Genomic DNA, 26,641 nt, shown 5'->3' with positions numbered 1-26,641 from the left:
CCCCATTTCTCTAAAATTGTTTAAATTGGTTATAAAAAATACAAAATGCTCATAATTTTCAGCACAACAATAAAATGTTTTGAATATACTTTATTAAGCAAATTTAAAACAAAAAAAAAACAACAAAAAAACATTCTTGAAAGAATGGAAATTCCAGCATGATTATTGTGTATTTCGTGTCATGGCTTCTGAAATTATATTTTTATAATCATTTTCAGAAACTACATAATACCTGCTTTCAGAATATGAATACATTGGTATACAAAAGTTACAAGAAATACCCCCCAAAATTAAAAAATTAATGTCAATTTGTCTGAAAATGCTTAAATTCTTTGCCATGGAGGGGTTTTACAAACTGATCTTGGTTAGTGAAAGCTACGTAGGTTGTTTCCAGTGCACGGATTTATACGCGCTGTCAATGATGTTAGATATGACAAGACAGACCTATGAATCGAATAATATTTTACAATATAAAACAACTTTAAACTCAGCAAGACCTAATATAGAATGCGTAGAGGTGGTTGAATAAAGTTTAAGAAATACAATCTTAATCTTAATGGTGGCTTAAAAGTGACTAGATGAATCAACTTCTATACGCCACCAAAAAGTAACCATTAAGCCAACTTTAAGCAATTTCTCAAAGATGGCCTTTCAACTTGCGAGAGAATAGCTTATAATAAAATTTAGATTGTTGTGTTTCATCAATTACAAAATATCATTGCTATCAATTAAGAAATATTTGCTATTTGATGGGATGTTAATAGTCCTCGTATTGTCGATCAAAGTCAATCCTGGGTTAACAACATTAAACCAACAACATTTACGGAGATAACCACTTTAAGTTATCCCTTGGAGACGAAGCAGATTTTCTCTGCAACCTACACATTAGCATTTTATTTCTATCTATTTTGTGTCTGTCTTGCCCAAAATGATGTCTTGGACATGATATCTCCTCAAAACGCATGGATGGTTTGTAAATGTATTCCTCTTTCAAGAAGAATTTTTCATCTTCTTCTGTGATCTTTATGTCCGTGCATGAAAAACCCATTTCATAGATTATTCCCTTGTGAAAAGTTTCTGTTATCTCCTTAATATATTCCTCCACTGTTTGTCTGATTTTCTTGACACATTCTTCACTAAGATCCATTGTTTCTTCAAGAGTAAAAACTTGCAGCTGGATTGACGTTTTGCTGACGCCGATGACAAAATAATGATCAGCATCATCTGCCTTGTATAATACAGCATTTTTGAAAAAAGATTCTATATCATAAACTTCCCATTTTTTTAAACAATTGACGACCAATCGAAAGAAGAAAAAATGGGGTAAATAAGATTTGAAAAAGTAAACCATCATTGGTGATTTTTGCTGTCGGCTGATCTCATCTTTTCTGTCATAAGGAAGGTCGGTTCTGTTCATACTCGGAATGTAATACATCTCCTCCTCCTCAATAACACCAATTTGAGTTTCAATTCTTGTCATCAAGCCAAGTTTGTCCATGTATTGTAGAATGTCATATTTATGATTCAAATAAGACTGCAATATGAAATCATGATGTTTATTATCATCACGATTGTCTTGAATGTTTTTCCATATTTCTTCAATGTACTGTCCGCTTATTTTTCCAGTATTAACTAGTGTGTTTTCACTGTCTTTTCGAGCGAAATGCTTTTCGTCAGTTATAATGTACTTAAATGCATCAACAAACCATTGAACATCAATGATTACCGTTTCTTCAAGTTGATCTACATGGAAATATATGATTTTTCCTATATCGTGTAAGAAACAAAGAACATCATTGAGATCATTTTCGTCAATAGAAACAAGTATGGCCGTTTCTTTCAACTGTTGCTTTTTTAAGACTTTTTCACCGTTTGCTTTCTTCTGATTTATAATATTTTCAAGTTCAAACCATTTTAAGGGAACCTTTTCTCCCCAATGCGGCAGTTTTTGTACAGTTTTCACGATACACTTTTTTACATGATTAATCAAGTTTTGCTGTCTCCGGGTCAATGAATTTGGTGGACATTCTACCTCAAAATATCGGTATGGTGATATAAGCCTTTTCAAGGTTTGCTCCTTAGATAAACATGCCTCCAACTGGCTGTAAAATGAAGCCGGCATGTGCAGAGTTCCATCCTGCTAAATAATGGTATGAAAGAATTAAGCTCTTTAAAATATCGAACAGATAAATGTGGTAATTCTGTTGATAGGGTATTGATAAAAAGATTAGATATTATTGTAGATCCTTGTAGACAAGGCATTAGTAAATCAATTTATTTTTGTAGATAACAGCAAGTCCAAAAGAAATATGCATACAGGCTTTCAGTCTTTTAATTGTTGTCTCCTGCTTTCGTGAAAGCTAGGGGACATTGAATCTCATTTGCCTATCAGTCTGTCAGTCTGTCCGTCCGTCACAAATACTTTAATCTTGGATATATCTTGCGAATGAGAAGAAATAGGGCTTCCATGTTACACATGAATATTACTTGCGACATAACCTTTCTAAATACAGTATTATTTTTTGCCTACTTAAAAAAAATCAAACATTACTGTGTATTGGCCATACCTTTTGAATGAAAAAAGAAAGGGTTATCATATTACACATGTATATTACCTGTGACAAGATCTTTTTAAACACACACTATTATTTTTAACCTTGTGATTTTGACCTTGAATTTTGATCTACTTTTCAAAAACTATAACGTTGGTCATACCTTTCAGATGAAAAGAGATAGGGATTTCATATTAGACCTGCGTATTTACTGTGAGAGGATATTCCTAAATGCTTTATGATTTTTTACCCTTTGGCCCTGTCCTTGAAGTTTGACATATTTAAAAAAAAATTAAAAGGGACTCCAACCCTTAGCCAGCGAGGAAAACTCTTTAATTTATAATTTAATTCAAATGTCTTTAAATCAAGCTTGAAAATGAAATCTTTTCATGCAACAATTTTCATTATATGCCTTTCAATATGCTTCAAGGTTCTTTGAACTTCTCAGAGAAGTCTAATTAAAAGTAGAGATTTTTATCCCAAAAAAGCATTTTTAGATACCAATGTTTATTAACATGATATGAAATTAGAAGTGATTTATGGAGCTTTGCAAAGAACCTTGTCTTTGAAGTTTGACCAAATTTTCAAAAATGTTATTTTGTCCTGATCATTTTTGATTGAGAAAAGGTAGGTGTTTCATATCTGACATGTATATTTCCTGTGAAAACATATGCAGGTATTTCCAAGCATGTTATGGTTTTTGACCCCTTGACCTTCACGATTGAAATCATGTAAAAAAATGAACTTGGGTGACAATTTCTGAATTACATATGAAAGGACGTTTATATTTGACACAACATGCCATAAAAAGGCATTCCATCCACAAAAACACCGGATTTGGGGGACCACAATTCTTAGAATTTGCTTGTTTCTTCATAATTTTATTTCCACTGTGAACAAAATCTAGCCTAAAATGCCAGCAAATCATATGATATAATTAATCAAAGTAGAAACCAATCACCACTGGAATGCTTAAGATAAAACAATAAATTTTTCTTTCCTGTTCGGAAGAATACATCTTCCTGCGCTCGTATTTTATAAAATTTTAATCTCTGAATTGTCTCTAACCTATCTTCAAAGCTGAAATCAAATAACGAATTATAGTCATGGCTTATGATTCATATTTATTGGATGGGTTGCATTTTATGTTATATTGTAAATGTCTTCGTCCAAATTAATATTTTTGGTAAGAAAGTCTAATTTCTCGGTAAAGGTCATAGGTAAAAGAAATGTATCTTTCTGAAAGGTGTTGAAAAATATAGCCCAATGTACATGTAAAATTTGAAAGCCTCCGAGAAATTTATTTCAAATTAAAAAAAATGAGTGACTCACTCTAGGTTAAACTTTAAGCTAAATGTCTCGAATAATGAAAAATTAAAGAGTACATAAAATTGAAGAAACGGATTGAAAGAGGTGATGCATATCAATGTATCAGTGATCTGTTGTTCCTCGTTCGAAGGGTATCAACAATGTTAAATTCTTGGAAATAAGTTCAATTTGAAAGGTCAAGGTCAAGGATTAAAAGATCACTCTACATTTGCTGAGTATTATTATCATTATCAATTAAAATGTTAAATCCCTAATTGAAGGGTAAGCTGTATGTAATCACAGCAAATACAACTCAACGGCCATATGGCAAGCATTGCATAACATGTTTCTTAGACAATGAACGTTAGATTAAGTCAATCTTAAAAGTTTCCCCTTTCTGTTTTGGACTTATAAAAAAGAAAATAATGATTTCTATTCATTCAACAATTTATGACGATTTAAATGGGTTTAAACTAATTATAGTTGTTAAACAGAATCTAATTTTTTGAAACGTTTCGATTATATTTTTTGAAAAAAGTTGTTACATTGTATATTTTTTAGATATTTAAATCGATAGGCAGGGCCATTGAGCTGTGATAATTGGATACTTAACAAGAAGCCCGGGGGCCATATCGCTCATCTGAGCAAATTGGCTAGGAGAAATCAAAAATCAGATCAGAACTGAAAGGTTTACGGGGAATGCCTTCATATTAATACAGCATATGACTGCTGTTATTGATAAAAATATCTTTTAAAAACATTTTATTTTTTAAAAACATTTTCTTCCTAAATAATACTTCGTAATAATTTAAATTTGATTCCCCATTGTTTCCCCCCCTACCCCAAATGGCTATGATCTGAACAAATTTAAATCTTCAATGCATGAGGATGATGACATGTCAATATGACAAAACATAGCTATTCTGTTCTTGGAATTTTCCCTTTTATTTTTCTATGTAAAACTTTGAACCACTATTGTGACCCCAACCCAATCTTGGGGGTTATGATTTGAACATATTTATTTCTACAATACCTGAAAATGCATCCATATAAATACTAGTATCACTAATCATGGCTTTCCTATTCTTGAGAAGAAGATCTTTTAAATATATTTTAATGTAAAACTTGGATCCCCCATTGTGGCCCCACCCTATCCTAGGGGGTTATGATTTAAACACACTAGAATCTACACTATCTGAGGATGATTCCAAATAAATATCACTAATCATGGCTTTGAAGTACTTGAGAAGAAGTGTTAAAAGTTAAAAGATTTCCCTATCTAGTCCTATGTAAAACTTGGACCAGACATTTTGTCCCCACCATACCCCATGTGTCATGATTTGAACAAACTTGCATCTACACTACCTGAGGATAATTTCACATGAGTTTCATCTTTCCTGTCTCAATGGTTCTTTAGAGGAAGATTTTTGAAGATTTTTCCAATATACTAGTATTCCCTTGCAAAACTTTGATCAGCCATCGTGGCCCCACCCTACCCACGGGGGGTCATGATTTGAACAAATTTGAATTTACACTACCTGAGAATGATTTCATACAAGTTTAATCTTTCCTGGCCAAGTGGTTCTCGAGAAGAAGATTTTTAAAGGTTTTTCTTACATATTCCTATGTAAAACATTGATAGGCCATTGTGGTCCCAGCCTTGCCTCGGGGGTCATGATTTGAACAAACTTGAATCTACTCTACCAGAGGATGACTTCACATGAGTTTCATCTTTCATGGCCCCGTGGTTCTTGAGAAGAAGATTTTTTAAATATGCCACTAATTTTTCACTAATTCATAATTATCTCCCCTTGGAAGAGGACATGGCCCTTCATTTAATCAAACTTGAATTTCCTTTACCTAAGGGTACTTTGTAGCAAGTTTAATTGAAATTGGTTCAGCAGTTCTTGAGAAGAAGTTGCAAATGTGAAAAGTTTACAACAACAGCAACGATAATGTCAACGCCAGCGACAACAACAACGACAGACAACGGACAAATTTTAATCAGAAAAGCCCTCTTGAGCCTTTGGACAATTTGAAATAACAAGATTTTACCAAAATCATCAGCTTAAAAGCTTTCAAATTTTCAAAACCATTTTGCACGATAAATTACAGTCCCGGCTTTTTGATATGATTTACAGCTACTTCTACAATAAAAACAGATCTCGTAAATTCAACACCTTGTCATTGATCATTTGCAAAACTATTTTGTAAAAATATTCTCAGACGGATTGTATAAAAAAAGTACTGTGACGTTGACATCAAAAAAATATTTGCGATTATGATTGACAATACATATGTGGTTTTAGAGACCAGGTTTTAAAAAATCAATTGCAATTCCAATGGGTACTAATTGCGTCCCGTTATAAGCAGGCATTATTGAATTCATATGAAGCAAAATTTGTGCAAAATCTTGTGTTTAAAGAGAAAAACAACACTTGTCGTGGCCTTCAAATCGACATTTACATATATCGACTACGCATTGTCAATTAACAATTGTAATTTCCATTCTTAATATCAATACGATACATTCTGGTAAGATTGAGATAAAAGATACTACAGAGTCTGAAGCAACTGTTTCATATTTGGATATTTTACTTGCAAAGGACGTCAGTGGTAGTTTAACGGGTTTTTCCGTTATTTCTGTTATTGTCTGATCACGTTAAAGAGCACATGGCGTGTGTGACAGGTCAGTAGGATATGCTTACTCCTCCATGGCACCTGATCCGACTTCTGATGATTCGGAGGTCAGTGATTGCTCTGCTTCTGTCTTGTATTGTTCTATGGACTTTCGGTCTTGAATGAAGGATATAAGGAGCAGTATTCAATATCAAAGTCCATAGAACAATACAAAATAGGAGCAGAGCAAACATGGACCTCCGAAACATAAGAGGTGGGATTAGGTACCATTGAGGAGTGAACATCCCCTGGTGCCAGGTCATACCCGCCGTGCGCTCCTTGCCATGATCGGGATATAATGGAAAAAGCCGTCGTCAATTCAGTGTATGAATAATGGACTAACAATAAGTCTAAAAAAAACGTAATTCAGTATTTAACTCAATGATAAATTATTTTTGCTGACAGGATCATTGTATCCACCATAACACTTATGAAAGGATGACTTAAACGAGAAATTCTTCATACATTGAGCATGCATTAGTGTATCGAATCAACAAAGATATATACACTCCGTATGCAGGTGATGAGGGAATGTTGCTGCATAAGTAAGGGAAGTTGTCTATAGAAAGTTAATGTCATCACGTTTATCATATAGCTTGGTTGTTAGATTACCATTAACGTCTTTTTCTAGTAAAATATCTAAGTATGAAACAGATATGTCAGGCTCTGTGGTATCTGTTATCTCAAGCTCTTCAGGATATATCGTATTGAAGTAAGAATGGAAATTACCATTGTTAATTGACCATGCGTCGTCGATTTATCTGAATGCCGTAATGAAGGCCACAGCAAGTTTCTTCTTTTTATGCGTAGGATTCTGCACAAATTCTTGTTTATATGAAAACAAAACTGGGTCTGCTAATTTAGGAGCGCAATTGGTACCCATGGAAATTCCAATAGACTGTTGGAAAACCTGGTCTCCAGAAACCACATAGATATTGTCAATCAGTTACCCAAGCATCTTTTTGATGTCAACTTTTGAGTACTTGTGTGTACAATCCGAATCAGAATCTTGTTCTTTATCTCCAAATTTTTCATATCGTGCCAACACCTTTCGTGACACGGGGGTCTCGGTGTTTAAGGTCTCAAACGAAGGAGCTACTACCTTCACTCCAATTTTTAGATCACTTGTCTGTTTTGTCGACTAAGGTAAGTCTACGGAGAGAACTGATTGATTGATTGTATGTTGTTTAATGTCCCTCTTGAGAATTTTTCGCTCATATGGAGACGTTACCGTATGCCGGTGAAAGGCTTCTAATTTATACCTATACTCGGCACTCAGGGCCATTGAGCAATGAGGGATCTTTAAAGTGCCAACGCCTACCCCGACACGGGACCTAGGTTTCCAAGGTCATATCTGAAGACCCGTGATTCTGACTTCTAATGCTGAGCTTTTAGCGAAGGAACAGTCTCTACCTATGTTTGCTTCAAAGGTTTGACGCGGCGCCGCGAACAAGAATCGAACCCTGGCCTCCCGATCAAACGCTCTAACACTAGGCTACCGTGACCGGTCTATTGACTTAACTAAAGTCAATGTGTACATGTATTTAAATAATATATTATTTTATGCAAATGTTAATTATGTTCGCTGAAAATTAACACTGTTCTTACCAGCTTGTCTCTATGGGAGGCAACAAGAATTACTGGTTGAAAATTGACATTCGCTCTGGCGTATTTCCTTGTTGTGTTTTCCGGATCCTTTTGTGTTATTCCATCGTTGCAGTAAGTATTTATCGTTTGCAACCAAAAATGGAAGTAGTCTTAAAAAAAGAGTAAAATAAATAACAAGAGACTCACAATATTTCAAAAATTGAATTAAGTTCATGTTTTAAACCAGAAGGCATGTAGTTTGTAATTTTGGAAGAGGTATCATATCTGTTCATTAATACCTATAGAGGCAATTCAGAGGAACAAAAAAGAAAAATTACACTATGTCTTAAGAAGCGTCCTATACCGCAGTAGTCAGGTACCAGCGTTCTCAATCGTTTGAAATTTTACTGTATTTCAGAGTTTACGCAAAGCACTAAAATTTTGCGGTATTTTCGTGATCAAATTTGTAACTGAATTAAATGTCCTTAAAATTAACAAAAAAAGATTACATGCAATGCACACACTTTTTTTCATAAATCACTAATTCGTTACAAAAATGGTATGGTCGTACATATTGATAAAGATTAAAACACAAGTTCTGAAAAGCAGACGAAATTATGGTCGATACCATCGAACAACTAACCATTTCTGAAAGTAAATTTGCCGTGATTTTTGTTAGTTTTCTTGATCGAATTACCGAATTACAAACAAAGAAACCTCAGAATAGTAAAATATTTTTTGAGAGTTCCTTAAAAATTCAAAACAATTTATTTACATCAATAAAAAAATTTCGGTACGATGTCAATTTAGACTTACTGTACAGTGCCAACATAAGAGCCGTGGCTCTATAAAAAAAGACCTATTAAAATATTTTTTTTTATAAAAAAGATACAATGAATTGTTAATGCAACTCCCAATTAAGGGGGCCGACTGTAATTTTATTGTGTGAAAACTGCAATAGTGAAACTATTCATTTTATATCATATATAACATACATTAACTTAAGAAAAAATGCAAAGTTTGGTAAAAATATACCGCCCAGGTATTTGTCTCAAAATACAGGTATAATTACTTTAAGGCCATCTGGCAAAGTGCCAATTTTTCGCACTTTAAAGCAAATTATACAAATACTACCATATACATTTTGCTCAAAGTATAATATATGATGAGCAATACAATATTGTACATAATATGTAAGAACCAAGAAATTCTACCGCCTTGTTTCCAGAGGGGGCATATCAAAATGCCAAAAATAACAAATGTCCTTGTTTTTATAGAGTACGTACAAGATATGACTCATACAAAGGATTTATACAAAAAATTATAAATAAGTCGGAGAGATTATCAAATGCATATGTTTTATATTTTAAGAACATATGTTAATTAATTTTTTATTATATAGCATTTCTTATTACCCTATCTTTAGGGTAGCTAAGAACACCTGACCCCAAAAAAACCTGTCAATAGATTTTGTTGAAATTTTCACATGGCGTAAAGGGATGTGTAATGAACACTTAGTCGAAATATGAACATGGCATTGTGGGTAAATTACGGACCCAGGGGGCACTGAGTCAAAAAATCATAATACAAGATATGTATTACACATAAAAAAATTATTATGCAACATACATTCAATATTTAAAATATTGATACTGTTAACTTATTTGAACAATGGATTGTCTGAATATAGATGAATTTAGAGAATACAACATGTAAAACATTTAAAAGTTAACAAATTTGACCATTTTTAAGAATACAAATTTGACACTTTTTAAATTCTAAAAAAAAAAAATCTGTTCAATAGAATTTTAATTTTTTATCATTATGTAAAAGATTTATCTAATACCATTCTTCACTCAAAAAATCTTGGTCACATTCAGGACTAATAAAGGTACCATATGGTCCACAACTACCCCCCCCCCCCTCTTTTGGTTTCCTATCATAAAGGTAAGAATAATGATTAAAGTGGTTATTCAAAATACTGCATAGCAAATTAGGGAAAACCAGCTGAAGAAATAAATCAGAAGTAAAAATCAATTTCTAATAAATGACTAAAGAAAATATTTTTATGAAATTAGAAATATACATTGTAAAGTCATGTAGAGTAATAATATAAAGAGTAACCGCCCATTTCCCCTCACAATAAAATTTGTAATTAAATCAATATTGAAATAATACATAAAAATGAATTTTAATAATGTGCTTTATTTTGTTTTAATTTTTTTGAAAATTCCTCAATAAATATTAAATTATAAATTATATTTCAACAATAGATACTTGTAATGTAATCAAAAAACATAAAAAATCTTCAACATGAACCCTTTTGATTACATACATGAAAACAAAGTCTATGTTTTCTTATAGATTTCTAAAAAAATATATTGTATGAAAAAAATGTCCAATACAATGTCTCACTCAGAAATCTTGGATACATTGAGAGGTAATTTAAAACTATTAAGTTATAAAATGGTCTAATACCCCCCCCCCCCCCCCTCTTTATGCATCTAATATTTTTTTCACTGCACTGTCAAAATCCCCCCAATTATTAACATGTCAAATGCATGCTACTTTGTCCGAAACAAACATTTTGGTCATACAGAATTAAAAAAAATCCATCTGACATAGCACTACACAATTCGCAAAATTCTATTTCATAGAATAATAAGAATCTCATTGAAAAAAAATATGATAAGTACTCTTTCAAATTGATCAAAAGTCATTATATTCCATGAGCAGGTAGGCTAATAACCGTCCTTGACCTGAGGTATACATAAACTATACATAAAAATTAAAAACAAAATGACAATTCTGCACTGGGACATAACACTTGACGCAGGACATTTTATATAGAAAGATTAAAAAAAAAGATTATACATAAATATCTGGAGCAGCTTATTTACAAACCTGAAAAACACTCACAAGGTAGATTATGCATAATATCTGTTGAGTGGCCTATTATTGAACCCGACATTACAAGTCGACATATAATTATGCATAATTTTTTAAAAAAAGAATAATCTACAGCAGGGTAATACTGCAACTGACATAAGCAAAACATAACATACGTAGAACATTAAACATGAGAAATAAAAAAAGGCTGCATGTGGAGTGATCTATTACCACACCAGACATAACACGTACAGGGTAGATTATACATGAAAAATGGGGAAAAAATCTATATGTGGAGTGATTAGTTACCACTTTTGATGTAGATCTAACACTCAATAAACAGATACATATAACATAAAACTGACAAAGAAAAGTAGTCTACTGACTAATATGTTTTTTTCATTGTCCTGCTCTTTTTGGAAGGGATGGAAAGTCATTCTTCGGTCGAGCTGCAGTAGTTGAATCATCATCAGCATGAATGGTCTGAACCTCACATTCATATATCTTGTACTCTGTACTTTATGAATTTATCTGCAATATATAAAATTTAAAAAAATACAATATTATCTGCAGTCAATATTATAATATATTTCTCACGGTGTCTATATCCTATTTATAGAATTTCGATAAACTAACATGTATATGTAAGAGGAAAAGAGAAAATATATGAATGAACCGGGAATCAAACCTGAGACCCCTGCATCACTAGTCATGTGCTATACAGACTGAACTACCCTGGACGATATATATCAATAGCCCAAAGCATTACATACATGTTATTGTAGATATATAACTTGCAGAAGTTTACACCTCATACATGTAAATTGCCAATTTTCTACACTTATTAAATTTGGCATAGCAAAATTTAAATGATGATTTAACCATTATCACTATTATGCTGACAGCAAGATTCCCTGCTCTGCTATCCAACATCAAAAATGCTTTCAACTGGCCCTGTTTAACATTCTTCATCTCTAGCTATCCAACAAGACTCCTTGGCCTGGTTCCACAATAAACGGAGGCCAACATCTCTATTTCCTCAAAGTGGCGAAACCAAATAGGTGAAGTGTTACATGTACAGGTGCTGAGAAAAGTTACTACATGGGTTGGATGGTCCTAGACCAGAAAGTTAGTACCATCTTGATGGCTGAAAAAAAAAATAGATTCAATAGATATACATCTATTCGAGTAAAACCAAAATTTTATTTAATTATTTTAGTTGATTGGCAAATCACCCATTAACAAGAAAATCTAGGCCAACAGTTTCAATGTTTACCAGTTTTTCCCAGAGAAGAAAAACAAAAATAATCTGTCCCCAGTGTACAATATCTTGGAAATAAAGGTAAATTATCTGTCCGTCATTGCAAATAAATAATCTGACATCCATAAAATTTGCCCCCCCCCCCCCCCGCCCCCACCATTAAATGACAGTTCCTTACATTTTCTGAATTTACTAAAGTAAAGTTTATTTGTCATGCTGAGTAAAAATAGGCCCATCATTATGAAAGAAGTTTGAAATGAATATTGTCAGTGGCGGATTTAAGGGGGGGCGCCCCCTAAAATTGTCAAAGTTAGCATAAACAAGAGACCCATGGGCCTTATAGGTCACCTGAGCATTATGCAACAACTTTCCAATGATTGAATTTGATCATGTTTTAAGCCAGATGCTATGGCATTCATGATCACAATTTTGAAAGAGGCACCATTGATCATTATGACTACCTATACATTTAGCAGTTGCTTAGCTTGGTTACTTAATACCCATAGGCAGGGTAGGGGAACAAAAAATGCATTTCAACTTATCAGTAATATTCAGCAATAATTAATAGTGCCCTTACCACACATGAACCCCTGACCTTAGTACGAGATCCACACACTGCACAATTTTTGAAAAGGAATCCTTGCAATCAAAAATATTTGATTATTACCAAGGAGCAGATTTCAATCAATTTATTCATTTTCATTATACAAGTACAGCCCCCCCCCCATGGTACCTCTGACCCTGGGGCCTTGCAATTCGCAGTTCTGGAAGATAAGGGCCCTTGCTATAACTATATAGGTATTTCATCTGCTTCAAAAATACCCAGGAGAAGAGAAGAAAATTTTCAAAGATTTAATGTATTTTCACTATATAATCAATAGAGCCCCACACTAACACCAGAACCCCTGACCCTGGGGCCATAAAATTCACACTTTTGGAAGAGGCACTATTGCTCATCATAACTATGCACTCAGTTAGTCTATTTAATAACCGTGAGCAGAGAAGAAGATTTTCAAAGAATTCATGTATGCACGACGACGGACGAAAACGGATAGCAATAGGTCACCTGAGTTTACTCAGGTGACCTAAAAATCCAAGAGCTTCCCTGGGCCCCCACTAGGGCTTTGCCCTGGACCCGATGGCGGCCCCAGACCCCCTGCCTGAATCTGGCTCCCCCCTAACTTCAATTCCTGGATCCGCCCCTGATCGTTATGTCATATTAAAATTTATATGACTTACCAAGAGCTACTTTTGGCCTCTCTGTCGTTTTCCTTTCGGGGCCGGGCTTTCCCGTGGAAAGTGTCGGTAAATCTATTAATAGTACAGTACTTTCAGACACATTTAGGCCTAAATGTGTGATACAATAAAGTATCGAGTCGCCATCTCTTTCAAAGTTGGAAAAGATACAAAAGATTGCCTTTATCACTGTAACTGTAAGCATACAAACTGGTTTGTCAAGTTCCTCATCTCAACAAATCTTCGTCCCTCATTCGATTTGATGTCATTTTATGATTCACACCAGCTACGTCGTCTGCTTTGGAATAGCCATAGGGGTGCAAGTCGTTTGCGATGTACGGATATTTTATTTTGTAAAAAAAAGTTTTAGCGTTGTCCTGTTTCTTAAGATGTTATTAATCTCTCATTCGCTCTAATTTACTTGATCTACCTTTACAGCGGAGCCTTCCTATAACGTTTCCCGTGTACTTTTCTCGGAGCACGTTGTTTACAACTAAAGTCCACCATATTAAATTATGCGCATTTCCGGAATAAGCGAACCGAAAAATTCTTAATTTAGAATTCACATGCAATGTCACGTGATCGCTATCCGTAGCTACGTTAGTTAAGAGCGTCACGTTATATAAAGTCAAAAACACACAATTGCGACGCTAATCTACCTGTCGGTTTAAAAAAACGTTTTAAAAATCAGTTATCTAAAATTTTAAGAACATTTTTCTACCCATAATTTCTTGATTTTGTTTAGTTTTTTTTTAATCAAGTGAACAAAATTGCTTTAAAATTATAAATAAGTTTTATTTTACAATGATGTGCGAAAAAATGCGCAATGGAAACCACAGTCGGTCCCCTTAAACGTTACATGGAAGTGTGAAAAGTGACTTTGCTCCTTCATGCGTAAAGTCTTGCGAGGGTTTAATCATGCAAGGTGAAGCCTTCATAGCTAATAATAATTAATTGCTCTACCTTTAGAATTGAAATATAGGTATTCAGGGATTACAGAGCTCACCTCAACGAAAGTTGTCTTTGAATAAGGCAAAGTCACACAATTAAGCAACAAAAAGTGTACATCCAAAAATGCTAAATTTATGCAATTTTGATTTGATACTTTTGAATAAACCCATGTAAAAACTTCAAACTAGTTCTTCATCATGAAAACGTAATTAAAATCCAGCATCTGAAGCAAGTTTAAAAGTTTTCATCCCTTGATGTATCATTTGTGCAAGTTTAGTTTAAATAAGCCTGTTAGTTTCTTGGTAATAGACATGCACCGATAACTTTTACGAGGTCAATTATCTGAAAAATGTATGTCGAATTCAGCATCTGAAGCAAGTATATTAGTATGCATTCTAAGATGTATCATCCATACAGGTTTGCTCAAAGTAGAGCTCAAAGTTACTTGGAAATGAAACATGTATGAAAAAACTAAGCTTTTCACTAATCCAGAAAATATAGGTCAAATTCAGCATCCGAGGCCAGCCTAGTAGAATGCACCCTTAGATGTACCATCCATGCAAGCATGGTCATATTAAAGGGCTCAAAGTCATGGAAATGAATCCTGCACCTAAAACTTTGACATGTTCACTCGTCAAAAAATGTAGGTCAGATTCAGCATCCGTAGCAAGTCCGGTAAGATGTATCTTCCATGCAAGTTTAGTCACTCTAGGGGACTCATAGATACTTTGAAATGAGACCTGCACTGAAAACATAACCCTGTTCGCTCAACCGGAAAATGTAGGTCAGATAAAGCATCCAAAGCAAGCCTGGTAGTATGCATCCTTAGATGTATCATCCATGCAAGTTTGGTCAACATAGGGCTTATAGTTACTTGGAAATGAAACCTGCACCAAAAACTTTAACCTGTTCACTCATCCGGAAAATGTAGCATCCGAAGCAAGTCTGATAGTATGCATCCTAAGATGTCCCATCCGTGCAAGTTTGATAAGTTTAGGGTTCATAGTATTTTTGAAATGAAACCTGCACCAAAAACATTAACCTATTCACTCAACCGGAAAATGTAGGTCAGATTCAGCATCTGTAGCAAGTCTGGTAGTATGTATCCTTAGATGGATCATCCATGCAAGTTTGGTCACTAAAGTGATCATAGTTACTTGGAAATGAGACCTTCACTGAAAATATAATCTTGTTCACTCATGCGGAAAATTTAGGTCAGATTCAGCATCCGAAATAAGCCTGGTTGAAATTTGTTCAGTGGTTTCAGGGAAGAAGCTGAAAATGCTCAAATGTTAACGCACATTTACTCAGGTGACCTAAGAACTCCTCGGTTTAAAAAAATGAACGTTATTTTTAAGTTTTTTTAAAGACCCATGACTATAATTATTTAGTATATTATTAATTAATAAATTAATTCAAGCCTTTGGAAACGTTCATTGAGAAAAATACTATAACAAATGGAAACAAACTTTGTGAAAGATAGAGATATTTTCCCCCGTTATCCATAAGTGGCGATGGTATACCGGTTAAGGCGTTCGCCATTCAGTCTAACTTTTGTTGTTTTTTTTAATTTCTTTTTCATTAGTTTTGTGAAAATAAAATTGTATAAACACGACAAAAAAGATTTGTGAGAATGAATCAAAGTAGTTATAATTTTTCGTCGATAAAAACAGTTTTTGACTGCATAATGGTAACTTAATGGTGGCTTTAATGGTAGCTTAATTGAGTTTGTTAATTAGGCATCTGTACTTATCTGTAGGTTTGGCTTATTGGTGACATAATGATTGTCAAAAAGCTAGGTGGCTTAATGGTGGTCTAAAAGCTACCATTAAACACCTGTTAGCTAGCATTACGTGTAAGCTAACATTAAGTAGCATTCACAAGTCATTTCACGTTATTTTTACGTTATGTCACAATATACAAAACAACTAATTTTCTCCCTTGCCATATAGCATCAAATACATAAATATGCTTTGAATAATTTCAAAACAAAACGCACACTAGGGTCTTTAATTAAAGACCCTAGTGTGCGTAATACACCGTGAACATTGCGCAAAGTGTGGTAAAGGAATATTTAAGATTTTCCCTTTTTATAAACTTCCAAATGAAAAAGAAAATTAACGTTTGGCAAAAGAATACTATTTTATCAACCTTTTTATACCCAAACGTAATTGCAAATGATACTATATATTTTAAATTTTGAATTTCATTTGTATAATTTTTGAAAGTTAGTGCAAGATTTGTACATTAACTAATACGCCAACTTAACGCTACCTTCATCTATTAGGACGTCACTATGAACTTTATGCTTTTGACGTTACCAGGTAACCTATCTGACATTTGTATAACTGCCCGAAGAGCCGAACATGGCGAAAGCACTTGCAGTGGTTGGTTTGTGATATTTTTGGATTTTTACTTTTAAATATACTTTGAATATATTCTGTACCGCCTGTGGACATACTAAATCACATCAAAGTGTCGTCAGTATTCTTCTCCCTTTGGAGAGTTTCTGACATTAATGCCAATGACAAATTCTTGTAAAGACTACTTGTATTTACGATATTTGTTAATTTTAAAACTATTTAACGAATTTTTATATCTATATTTCATTGAATGATTGAACAAGTATAGCGTTTTTTATCGATGTTCATCCCTATAATGTTTAATTATCACATTTCAACATTATGTATTCCATTGCTTTTACAAAAATAACGGATGTATAAACGTTTCAAAGAAAAATAATCTTAAAATACTGTGTAATTGGAGTCATTAGAATTAAAAGTTCCTTTTTTCAGAATTCATCGATATGTCAATTCAGACTTTGTACTCATAAAACTTAACATAAAAGAGCTTGAATCTTTATTAAGTTTATGATTTGAATGGCATGCGTTCACAAATCGATAAATTCTGCGAAAAATAACCCTTTAATCTCATAATATATTTTGAATTTATTGTTCGTATTAACGAAGAGAGTGTAGTTATAGTAATATTCACCTTTATAAGTCCAAGAGTGAAATAAGGATCCTGTTGGGTTATGGCGATCTGTGTCAAACAATCGACATACTTCCGTCAGCTTCCTGGACATGTCAATGACCACAATATAAAATGCTCTCCTTGACAAGTATACCTGATGGCATGCGTAGTACGCAACTTGTCCCGCAAAGTCTGTCATACTTATTACCTTGTTTTCTAGATATGGGTTTTCTGCCTTCTCCATACAAAAATCTGATTGAGAACAACGGCAAACAATATATTTAAGAAATAAAAGGAAATAAAAAATATTTCATAAAAAAAAAAGTGAAACTTGTTGTTTTACCTTTATATTTTTGTTTCTATTTTTGTTTCTATACAAATCTATATGAAAAAAATCTAACATTTTTAACGTTTTACTGCGCGTGCATAAGAAAATCGAAGTTTGATCGCTGAGTGGGTTGTTAGACCTGTTGATAAGATGTCTGAGCGCTTATGTCACACAATGGGTGAAGCTTAATCTAATTTGCATTCGCTGGAGTTCAAAATTGACGGGCCTGAGGTTTGAATCACGTAAGTCAGTACAAGATACACACACACACAGACACCCTCACACACCCTCACACACACACACCCTCTCACACACACACACACACACATTACGAATCATTTAATGAATTTAATCTTTGGTATTTTGTTGACCCTGGAACCAAATAGTCTGCCCTCGGCCAACGGTCTCACGTAAACTGTTTGGTTCCGGCAAAAAACAATATACCCTTGAACTCAGCCAATAAATATATAATTAAATACACTAAACTTTGACGGTGGTTAAATACAATTTGTTTCCTATACACTAATGGTAGCAAATGGAAGACATCTCTTGACTATGTACATATTAGTTCAGCATGGCATTCTAATTATCTTCCAACGAACGTCATCGGACCTTTCCTCATACTGAACATGTTCAACAAACAATAAATGTTAACTAAGCTAAATTGCACGAACAGGTTGTACATTGAATTAATGCTATTTGGTACATGTAAAATGTAATTCAATAAGCTTCGATCCCATGCACATCTGATGTTTTGGAAGTCATTTTTTGCTCTGCTCCTATTTTGTATTGTGTGATGGACTTTTAATCTTGAATACCGTTCGTTTTCTTCATATGCTTTATTTGACATCAATTATTTTTAAGATAAAAAGAAATAAATCTAAAGCTTTATGTTTCCTATAATTTAGAATAATAAAGGGACATGAACACATTTTCAACTGAATTTAGAAAATCAATTTTATTGTTTACAATTCCTAACAAAGGCTCGTCTTTGGTCAGCAAAAATTGTACCATCATTTGTTAATTAACAAACGAAATGCAGAACTTAGTTTAAAGATTAAAAAGCAGGCATTAATGCCTATGATAGTTCTCTCCATAAGTTTTAACGTTCTTTAAATTGTAAACAAGGCTTGTGTCTTTTTTAGCTTTACATATATAAAATATCATATCTATATCAAAATAAAATTCATCACTAGACAAGAGACCCATGGGCCTTATATGTCACCTGAGCATCATGCAACAACTCCCAAATGATTGAATTTGGTTCATGTTTTAAGCCAGATGCTATGGCATTCACAATTTTGAAAGAGGCACCATTGATTATCATATCTAATCTGAGTTTAATCAGGTGACCTAAAAACTGTCTAGTCGTATTTAGAATTAACGTTTTTATTGAAATTATTTGCTTTGGGCGAACATACATCAGTTTATTAACATATGTAAACAAAAAATGACACTGACCATGTTTAATAACAAGGGATTGGAGTTCTAAATCTATCTTGTATCTTGGCAGCTGAAGATCAATTTTTTGAAGATCATTAGAAAGATTTTAGTTAAATACTTGTAAAATCGAAGAAAATAAATTTGAAAAGTTTTAACTGACACTGTGTTCATGTCTCTTTAATGAAATTTATTTCTAAACATATGTATTTTTCGTGAAAAGACGTATTACCTATTAAAATGTTGTTTTCGACAGCAAACAAATCTTCATGGACTTCAAGACCTACAGTTGTCTCGGTTGGTTTATTGTCATCTGTTCTCTCTCTTCCGTGAAGCTTTCTAAGAAGAGTTGTTTTTCCCGCGCCTGCACATCCAACTATCATCCCTCTGGCTCGAAACATTTTTTCACTTCCTAGCATAGAATTCTTCACAAATCTTTCTCTAGCATCGATATTCCATCTTAATATCTCTTGTGGTATATTTACTGAAATCGAATAATAAACAAAAATCAGGATTATAAGTCCTTATTACATACAAAAATTAACCTATATATAAAAAAATATAAATGAAGAGAACTATTTAACATTAAAGTTATTAAAAAAACCATCCAGATTCATACTCACAATGTCTACTGATACTGCCATGAATCCCCCAGTCAGACACAGTACAGTGTGAGATGATATCCAGCTGTAGTTTGTCTATGAAGAGGTCGTACATCCCCCCCGGTATGTCTGGTACAAACAGACATCTTTCTCCATCACTTCTCTGATAATCCCAGGACCTGCAGTATTCTGAGATCACATCACGCGACGCCATGGTCAGAAAAAACTCCAAATCACTGTCTTCCACCAGACACTCCGTAACAAAGGCGTACATGACATCATGGCGGATGTCCTCTGATATAAACTTTACGATGCTTCCATTTATATCAATTATTCCCTTTGGAATATCTGTAATTTTTTTTTCCTCACTAAAATGCACTTCAGTGAAATATTTCTTTCTGAGTTCAGCTATTACTTTATTATGCGTTTGATCATTGACATCAAGAGAATAACTCTCCACCAAAAGAAGACTGTACAGCAGGCTCCTTATATCAGGTGGATAAATGTGGTATGTACCTAAAATTTGAAATTATAAGCAACATAGAAAATAACGGGAACATTCATAATTATAAAATGTGAATTAAACAAGATGTGTTGGTGAAACACTTGGCCTATCCACCCAGCGACAAGAGAGTTCGAAAAAGCTAATTTTAGCATATACGTAAATGTCAAGGTCAAAAGGTCATTGACTTCTCTACCATTTTGAAGAACTTGATAATTTGAATACGCATACCAAATATGAAATCTCTATCTCTCATGGTTCAAAAGTTATGGTGAAGGTTAAAGTTTGCAGAAAAAAAGCTTTTTTTGCATATAGGTCACAGTCAGGGTCACAAGGTCATTGACCTTGGTGTCATTTAAAAGAGCTTATTAGTGGAGTATGCGTTCCAAATATGAAGTCTCTATCTTTCATGGCTCAAAAGGTACGGCAAAGGTTAAAGTTTGCAGACAAACAGACAGACAGACAGGACAAAAACAATATATATCTATCGATCCGGGCGCATAAAAATTGATAAATTTATAAAAGATTCATTTTCGCAAAATAAAATTAGATAGCTTAATGCATGTATTTATGTATGGATGATAAGGAGAATAATGTAAAGGATATGAATAATATCTGATATAAAAGCTACATCCACTATCGTATTCAAATCTTAAGAAAATTAAGATTGATTACTTACCAAAACCGCTGATAAACGTAAACTATTATATACTATTGATAAAGATAAAAGAGTGTCTAACGGAAATACGTGCACCGCCACCACGGCATCACGTAACTTTTATCTATAGTAAACCCCTGATCCTGGGGCCATAAAATTCACCAATTTGGAAGAGGCATTCTTGTTCATCATAACTATACCTATGGGCAGGGAAGAAAATTTTCAAAGAATTAATGTATTTTCACTATATAATCAATAGAGCCCGGCCCTAAACAAGAACCCCTGACCCCAGGGGCCATAAAATGCACATTTTTGGTAGAGACACTCATCATAACTATGCACTTAGTTAGTTTATTTAATACCTAGGAGCAGAGAAGAAGATTTTCAAAGAATTCATGTATTTTCACTATATAATCAATAGAGGCAAGGCCTAACACCAGAACCCCTGACCCCAGGGGCCATAAAATGCACATAATTTAATAGAGACAATCGTGCTCATCATAACTATGTACTTAGTTGATTTATCTAATACCTAGGAGCAGAGAAGAAGATTTTCAAAGAAATAATGCATTTTCACTATATACTTATGTAGCCCGCCCTAGCAATAGAACCCCTGACCCCAGGGCCATGAATTTCACAATTTGGTAGAGGACTCAATCCTGATTACAATCATGCAAACAGTTTGGCTACTTGATGTCCAGGAGTAAAGGAGAAGATTTTTAAAGTTTGGATTAATTTTAGTGGTTTTGGCCCCACCCCTCAGGCCCCATGGGGACAGGGATCATGCAATTAACAATTTTTGTTTCACTTAACCCATAGATGCTTTATGCCAAATTTTGTTGAAAATGGTTCAGTGGTTTCAGAGAAGAAGCTGAAAATGTTCAAATGTTAACGCACGACGACGGACAAAAACGGATAGCAATAGGTCACCTGAGTTTACTCAGGTGACCTAAAAAGCCAAAAAGACAACAATACACCGGAGTTAAATAATTTCTTTGAGTAAATAATGAAGTCGAAAAACATCTATTTTGATGATGACTATCCTGTCAGTAGAATAATTATTACACACATTCGAACAAAACCTAATGTTTTGAATTTTATACAAATGAACCGGAATTTCTCGTTAAACAATGCTTATCTCGGGATTCTAGCAGCACTTTCCAAGCATTTTAGAAGGCAAACTTTCCATCTACATATCTTATGTTTTGAAATATCTAGCTTATTGTTGTTCTGTTACATTATTCTGTCACGATTGACAGAGGAAAGGCCGACCGGGATACGTAACTATTTAGCTGATTGTCTTTGAAAGAGAATATAATCGATGAAAATAAATCAGCCAAACCCGTTTAATTAACTTAACTCTATATGAATTTCACATAATATTCACGAAATTTGCTTTTAAACACCATTTTTCGTACCTTAACCAAATTTTCTTTACACGACATGATCAATTCCCATGTCGCATAGTTACTTGATGTATACATATGTACAAGTTTATCGGTTGTAGATTTTAAACAAAATGACAGATAAAGTATAACAAAATAAGAACATTTTAAATTTGTTAATATGTCCATGTTTCTGTTCATTTTGTAGAGTTAAATAACATCTCTTAATACCGATATTACGAAAAAGTGTGTTCTAAAATTGAAGGCATCTCGCCTTTAATGACTTCATAAGGTATCACTGATTTAGTCAAGGTAGAATATGCTGTATGTTTCCTTATTACCCTGCGTTCTAAAAACTAAATTAAAATTAATAAGAGCCAATTACGGCTTTTTCAGCCCTCTGGATTCCTGAAAACTGCATACATTTCTCGGCAAGGCAACAAATATCACTTGAATTTTAACACGCATTCTCTGTAAGCGCCAAAAAATTCATTATAGGGCTTGGAAACAACTTGTCTCGGATTTTGAAATAAAAAATACCACCGAATTGTCTTCGTACAAAAATAGTAATCGAAAGTTACACGCGTGTACTCGGCTGCCATGGAGACGGATCCATTTTTGACTTAATGAAAACATGTAAACTGAGGAAATGTAAAAAAAAAATATATCGGTATCTAAGACACTTTAACAAAAAATCATTTGATAATATGATAACATGAACGTTTATGGTGCACAGGGCATCTGTTCGTTTATTGTAGATATATTTTTCCTGTAGAAAAGGGTCAAGTTAACTGGCATGGTATCTAAAAAAAAATGAAAAATTGGGAAAATAGCATTTTTAAGATATTTAAGGTCAAATAAGAAAAATTGTCCGCAGAAAAGAACGAGTGCACTTATGGGCCCCGGTAAAATGTGAAAAAACTGAAGTTTCAAATTAAGATTAATTTTTTATCTTAAATCATTATTTGATATCTAAACCATAAGAATTAACAACTTTTAGTTTTGAAATCCATGAATATAAAAGGCACGAAGCTTTTCAATGTAGTATGGGTAAGCCGGCATTCGTGAATTTCTATAGTAAATTTCATTTCATTTCAAAGTCTTCGTTTACTGTGAGCCTTATCTTGTGCAAACTTGTGGAAAAGACAGTAGACGCATTATACGTTTAGAAAACTCTGAAAAACGATTTGGCTGGTACTTCAAAAAGGAAAAATGTTCGAAAATTTAAATGTTTTTCCTATAGCAAGCGAGAGCTATTATTGGCGTGACCCATATTGCACTGCTTGGGCGACGCGTGGGTAAAATTACTGTTTATGTGGTAAGTGCTATACTCCGAATTATAGGGGTCAGTCGGATAAAAATTCCAAATCAGATAATTCTGGGGACAAAGTTAATGCTACAGTATTCTATCTCGGAACGAAATCTAACCGGTATTGTGATACATGTGGAATGAAAAGGAAACAACGATGCAGGATCTCAAGAATGCCGCACCGATTTCTTTTTAAAGCACAGCATCGTATTTTATGACAATGCACGTTCCTGTCCTTCTCATTTCTTGGATAACTCCATAAAGAAATCAGAATTCCAAAAGTACTCTTTTAGACTCAAACGCAGATTGTTCTCGATGTAAAACAACGACCGTTTACATCAATTGTCAAAATGAAGAGAAATACTACTGAAGAAAGAGTGTATTCAAATTGAAATTGATAACCCCGATTTCCTAAACGATGAAGATTACATTAATCTTACCGGCATTTCAAAAGATCAGTTCAATACTATTTCTTCTATGGTTGAGATACCGGTCACGGTAGCCTAGTGGTAGAGCGTTCGCTTCGTGATCGGGAGGCCCGGGTTAGATTCTCGATCGCGGCGCCGCGTCATACCTAAGACGTAAACAAAGGTAGTGACTGTTCCTTCGCCAAGCGCTCGGCACTAGAAGTGAAAGTCAAGGGTCTTTCGGATATGACCTTAAAAACGTAGGTCCCGTGTCACGGTAGGCGTTGGCACGATAAAAAACCCTCACTGCTCAATGGCCCTGAGTGCCGAGTATAGGTCTAAAAATTTGAAGCCCTTCACCGGCATCGGTGACGTCTCCATATGAGTGAAAAATTCTCAAGAGGGACGTTAAACAATATCCAATCAATCAATCAATCTATGGTTGAGATAAAACAAAAACTCAAGAAATAGAAAACATTCAAATAGAACTGTAATAGGCATTTTGTTAACCAAATTGAGAACAGGTCTTTCGAGCAGTGTGTTGAAATCTTTATCTAATATTAGTTGCTGCAAGTATGTTTGTCGCATAGTGAAACGCACAAGAGAAGAATTAATGCAATGTTTCGTGCCAAAATACGACGGTTTTGACCACATGTTTAGAGATGAAGTAATTTCAAATCACACATCTTCGTTTACTGGTGAATTATTGGCATGTGGAAGTAAAAATATTGCCATTCTTTTAAATGATGGTAGATATGTTTATATTCAAAAAGGTTTCTAATACTCTTTCCAGAGAAGTCATTTAGTATCTATAAGGGTCGTCCATTAGTTAAGCTTATGATGATCGTAGCTTCAGATGGCTATATTTTGGACATTTTAGGTCCATACCTAGTTGATGGGAAAAATAAAAACGCCGCAATTTTGAACCGGTATTTGCTTTAAGGTGAAGGGTTGTTAAAATGGGCAGAGCAAAAAGATATTGTAGTTTTAGATCGTGGGTTTAGGGACTCCTTGGATATAATTGAAACAGTTGGGTTAAAATCAGAAAGTCCTTTTTTCTTACAGAAGGGAAGTAAACAGCATTCAACAAAGGGAGCCAATTTGTCTTCATTGGTTACCAGAATTAGGTGGGCGGTTGAGTCTGCGAATGGTAGACTGAGGACGTGGAAATTTTTAGCAAACGTAGGTACCAATACCCAAGTTCCCTTTATTGGTGACTACGTTCGCATTGTTGCGTCCCTTATCAATGCTTTTAGGCCACAAATTTCTAAAAATTCCCCTACAGATTCTGTCGTGACACAGAGAATGTTGGAAAAATCAAACATTGAAAAAAATCCATTAAAAACATTATTCATTAAAGATAATGGGAGAAAAACTGCTGTCAAAATGTACAAAATTGATGCTGTTGAGGCAATGCAAAATATCCTTGTAGTAAACGAAGAGTATCGGCGTTCGTAAACGTTTGGCGTATATCATATAAGCAGGCCCTTTCATACTCCTCTGAACATGTAAGTGATGATGGTGGATATGATATATTTATTGGAAAAAATTATCCAAATATTTTGCAGGCAAAGATCCAGTCAAGGCATGTCTCCTCCAAGTCTTACTATCTTTCGATACAGTACAATTCCGCAGATACAGAGGGTCCAGTAAAATACTGGTATTGCCAGCGCAAATCGGGTGCGCGTTTGGTTGGATGTTGTGTGCATTTTGCCTCTGTATTGTGGTATATTGGAATTAAAATACATGAATCACCTCTGACAAACAAGGTTATCCCTAATAATGTCATTTACTGTGGAGATTCAATCGACTAAGATGGCAGAGGATAGTTTAGGGTTAAGTAGAGAGGATAGGGTTTAATTATTGGTCAAAATTAGGGAAAAAACAAAGGTCTGAATGTTTATAAGGTAATTTGATAGCTAGAATATTTTACGGGTGCATTTGTAGGGAATTCGTGGCCTTGTATAATTTATTGAAATACATCTATAAGTATGACACTTTAGTGTCACAACTACTGTTTATGGGATGTGGACTAGGAATACGAAAATTAGATAAAAGATGAAAAATCACTATTCTGGTATTTCCCAAAAAAAGCGGGGTGGGTTCATTGGATGAATTGAAGCTTGAAAACGAGGTGGTTGAGCCATTATCTCTTGCTGTTCAGTGGTACGTGCAACTGTTGTTCTGCAATTTGTGTGGTAGATTGGGTCATAAGCACGGACCTGGGAACAGTTGCAGGTCCGGCGAAATAGTTGAAAATAGACTTGATGTACTTAAAATTTTGAGATTGCCCCAGGCCTGTTGCATCATTAGTGTAATGTTGTGTGAGAGAGGTAAAAGAACACGTCTGTCTAGTTTACTAACTATTTATTAAGTGACCCTCAGATTGAACATATTCCAATGCATATGATCATGATTGACAACAGATAAAATTAGGGAGGGGAACTTTACCGTGAGAACTGATAACGTCAGAGAACAGTGCTTGATTGAAAATAAACATTCTCATGCTGGCATGATAATTGTTAATTATAGCTTGACAGATTTAATTTAGAGTATAAACATTACAATTAGGGC

The 26,641-nt window shown here is 34.1% G+C and overlaps 2 protein-coding genes across 2 annotated transcripts in view; both read right to left on the bottom strand.

The window, feature by feature from the left end:
- Positions 1 to 755: 755 nt before the first annotated feature.
- On the bottom strand, positions 756 to 8,293 carry LOC134276912 (uncharacterized). Its single transcript, XM_062759190.1, has 2 exons — positions 8,148 to 8,293; positions 756 to 2,140 (listed from the first exon to the last, which is right to left on the bottom strand). Exon 2 carries the CDS (start codon positions 2,120 to 2,122, stop codon positions 821 to 823), a length of 1,302 nt encoding a protein of 433 aa, XP_062615174.1. The 5' UTR covers positions 2,123 to 2,140; positions 8,148 to 8,293; the 3' UTR covers positions 756 to 820.
- A 5,099-nt stretch (positions 8,294 to 13,392) lies between these two features.
- Positions 13,393 to 26,641, bottom strand: part of LOC134276921 (uncharacterized) — a 30,333-nt gene continuing 17,084 nt past the window's right edge. Inside the window, exons 3-6 of the mRNA XM_062759197.1 lie at positions 19,828 to 20,322; positions 19,437 to 19,688; positions 17,458 to 17,688; positions 13,393 to 13,478 (exon numbers count right to left, since the gene is read on the bottom strand). Coding sequence (XP_062615181.1) covers positions 13,393 to 13,478; positions 17,458 to 17,688; positions 19,437 to 19,688; positions 19,828 to 20,322 — 1,064 coding nt within the window. The remainder of the gene's footprint in view (positions 13,479 to 17,457; positions 17,689 to 19,436; positions 19,689 to 19,827; positions 20,323 to 26,641) is intronic.

This window comes from Saccostrea cucullata, unplaced genomic scaffold (assembly GCF_032062105.1).
Source record: "Saccostrea cucullata isolate Sc308-1 unplaced genomic scaffold, CSIRO_AGI_Scuc_v1 ctg1186, whole genome shotgun sequence".
NCBI lineage: Eukaryota > Metazoa > Mollusca > Bivalvia > Ostreida > Ostreidae > Saccostrea > Saccostrea cuccullata.
Note: the sequence above shows the minus strand (reverse complement) of the source record. Positions and strands in the feature narration are given on the sequence as shown.

Excerpts from the sequence above, each read along its gene's own strand:
- LOC134276912 (XM_062759190.1), bottom strand. The coding sequence starts at position 2,122 with ATGCCGGCTTCATTTTACAGCCAGTTGGAGGCATGTTTATCTAAGGAG.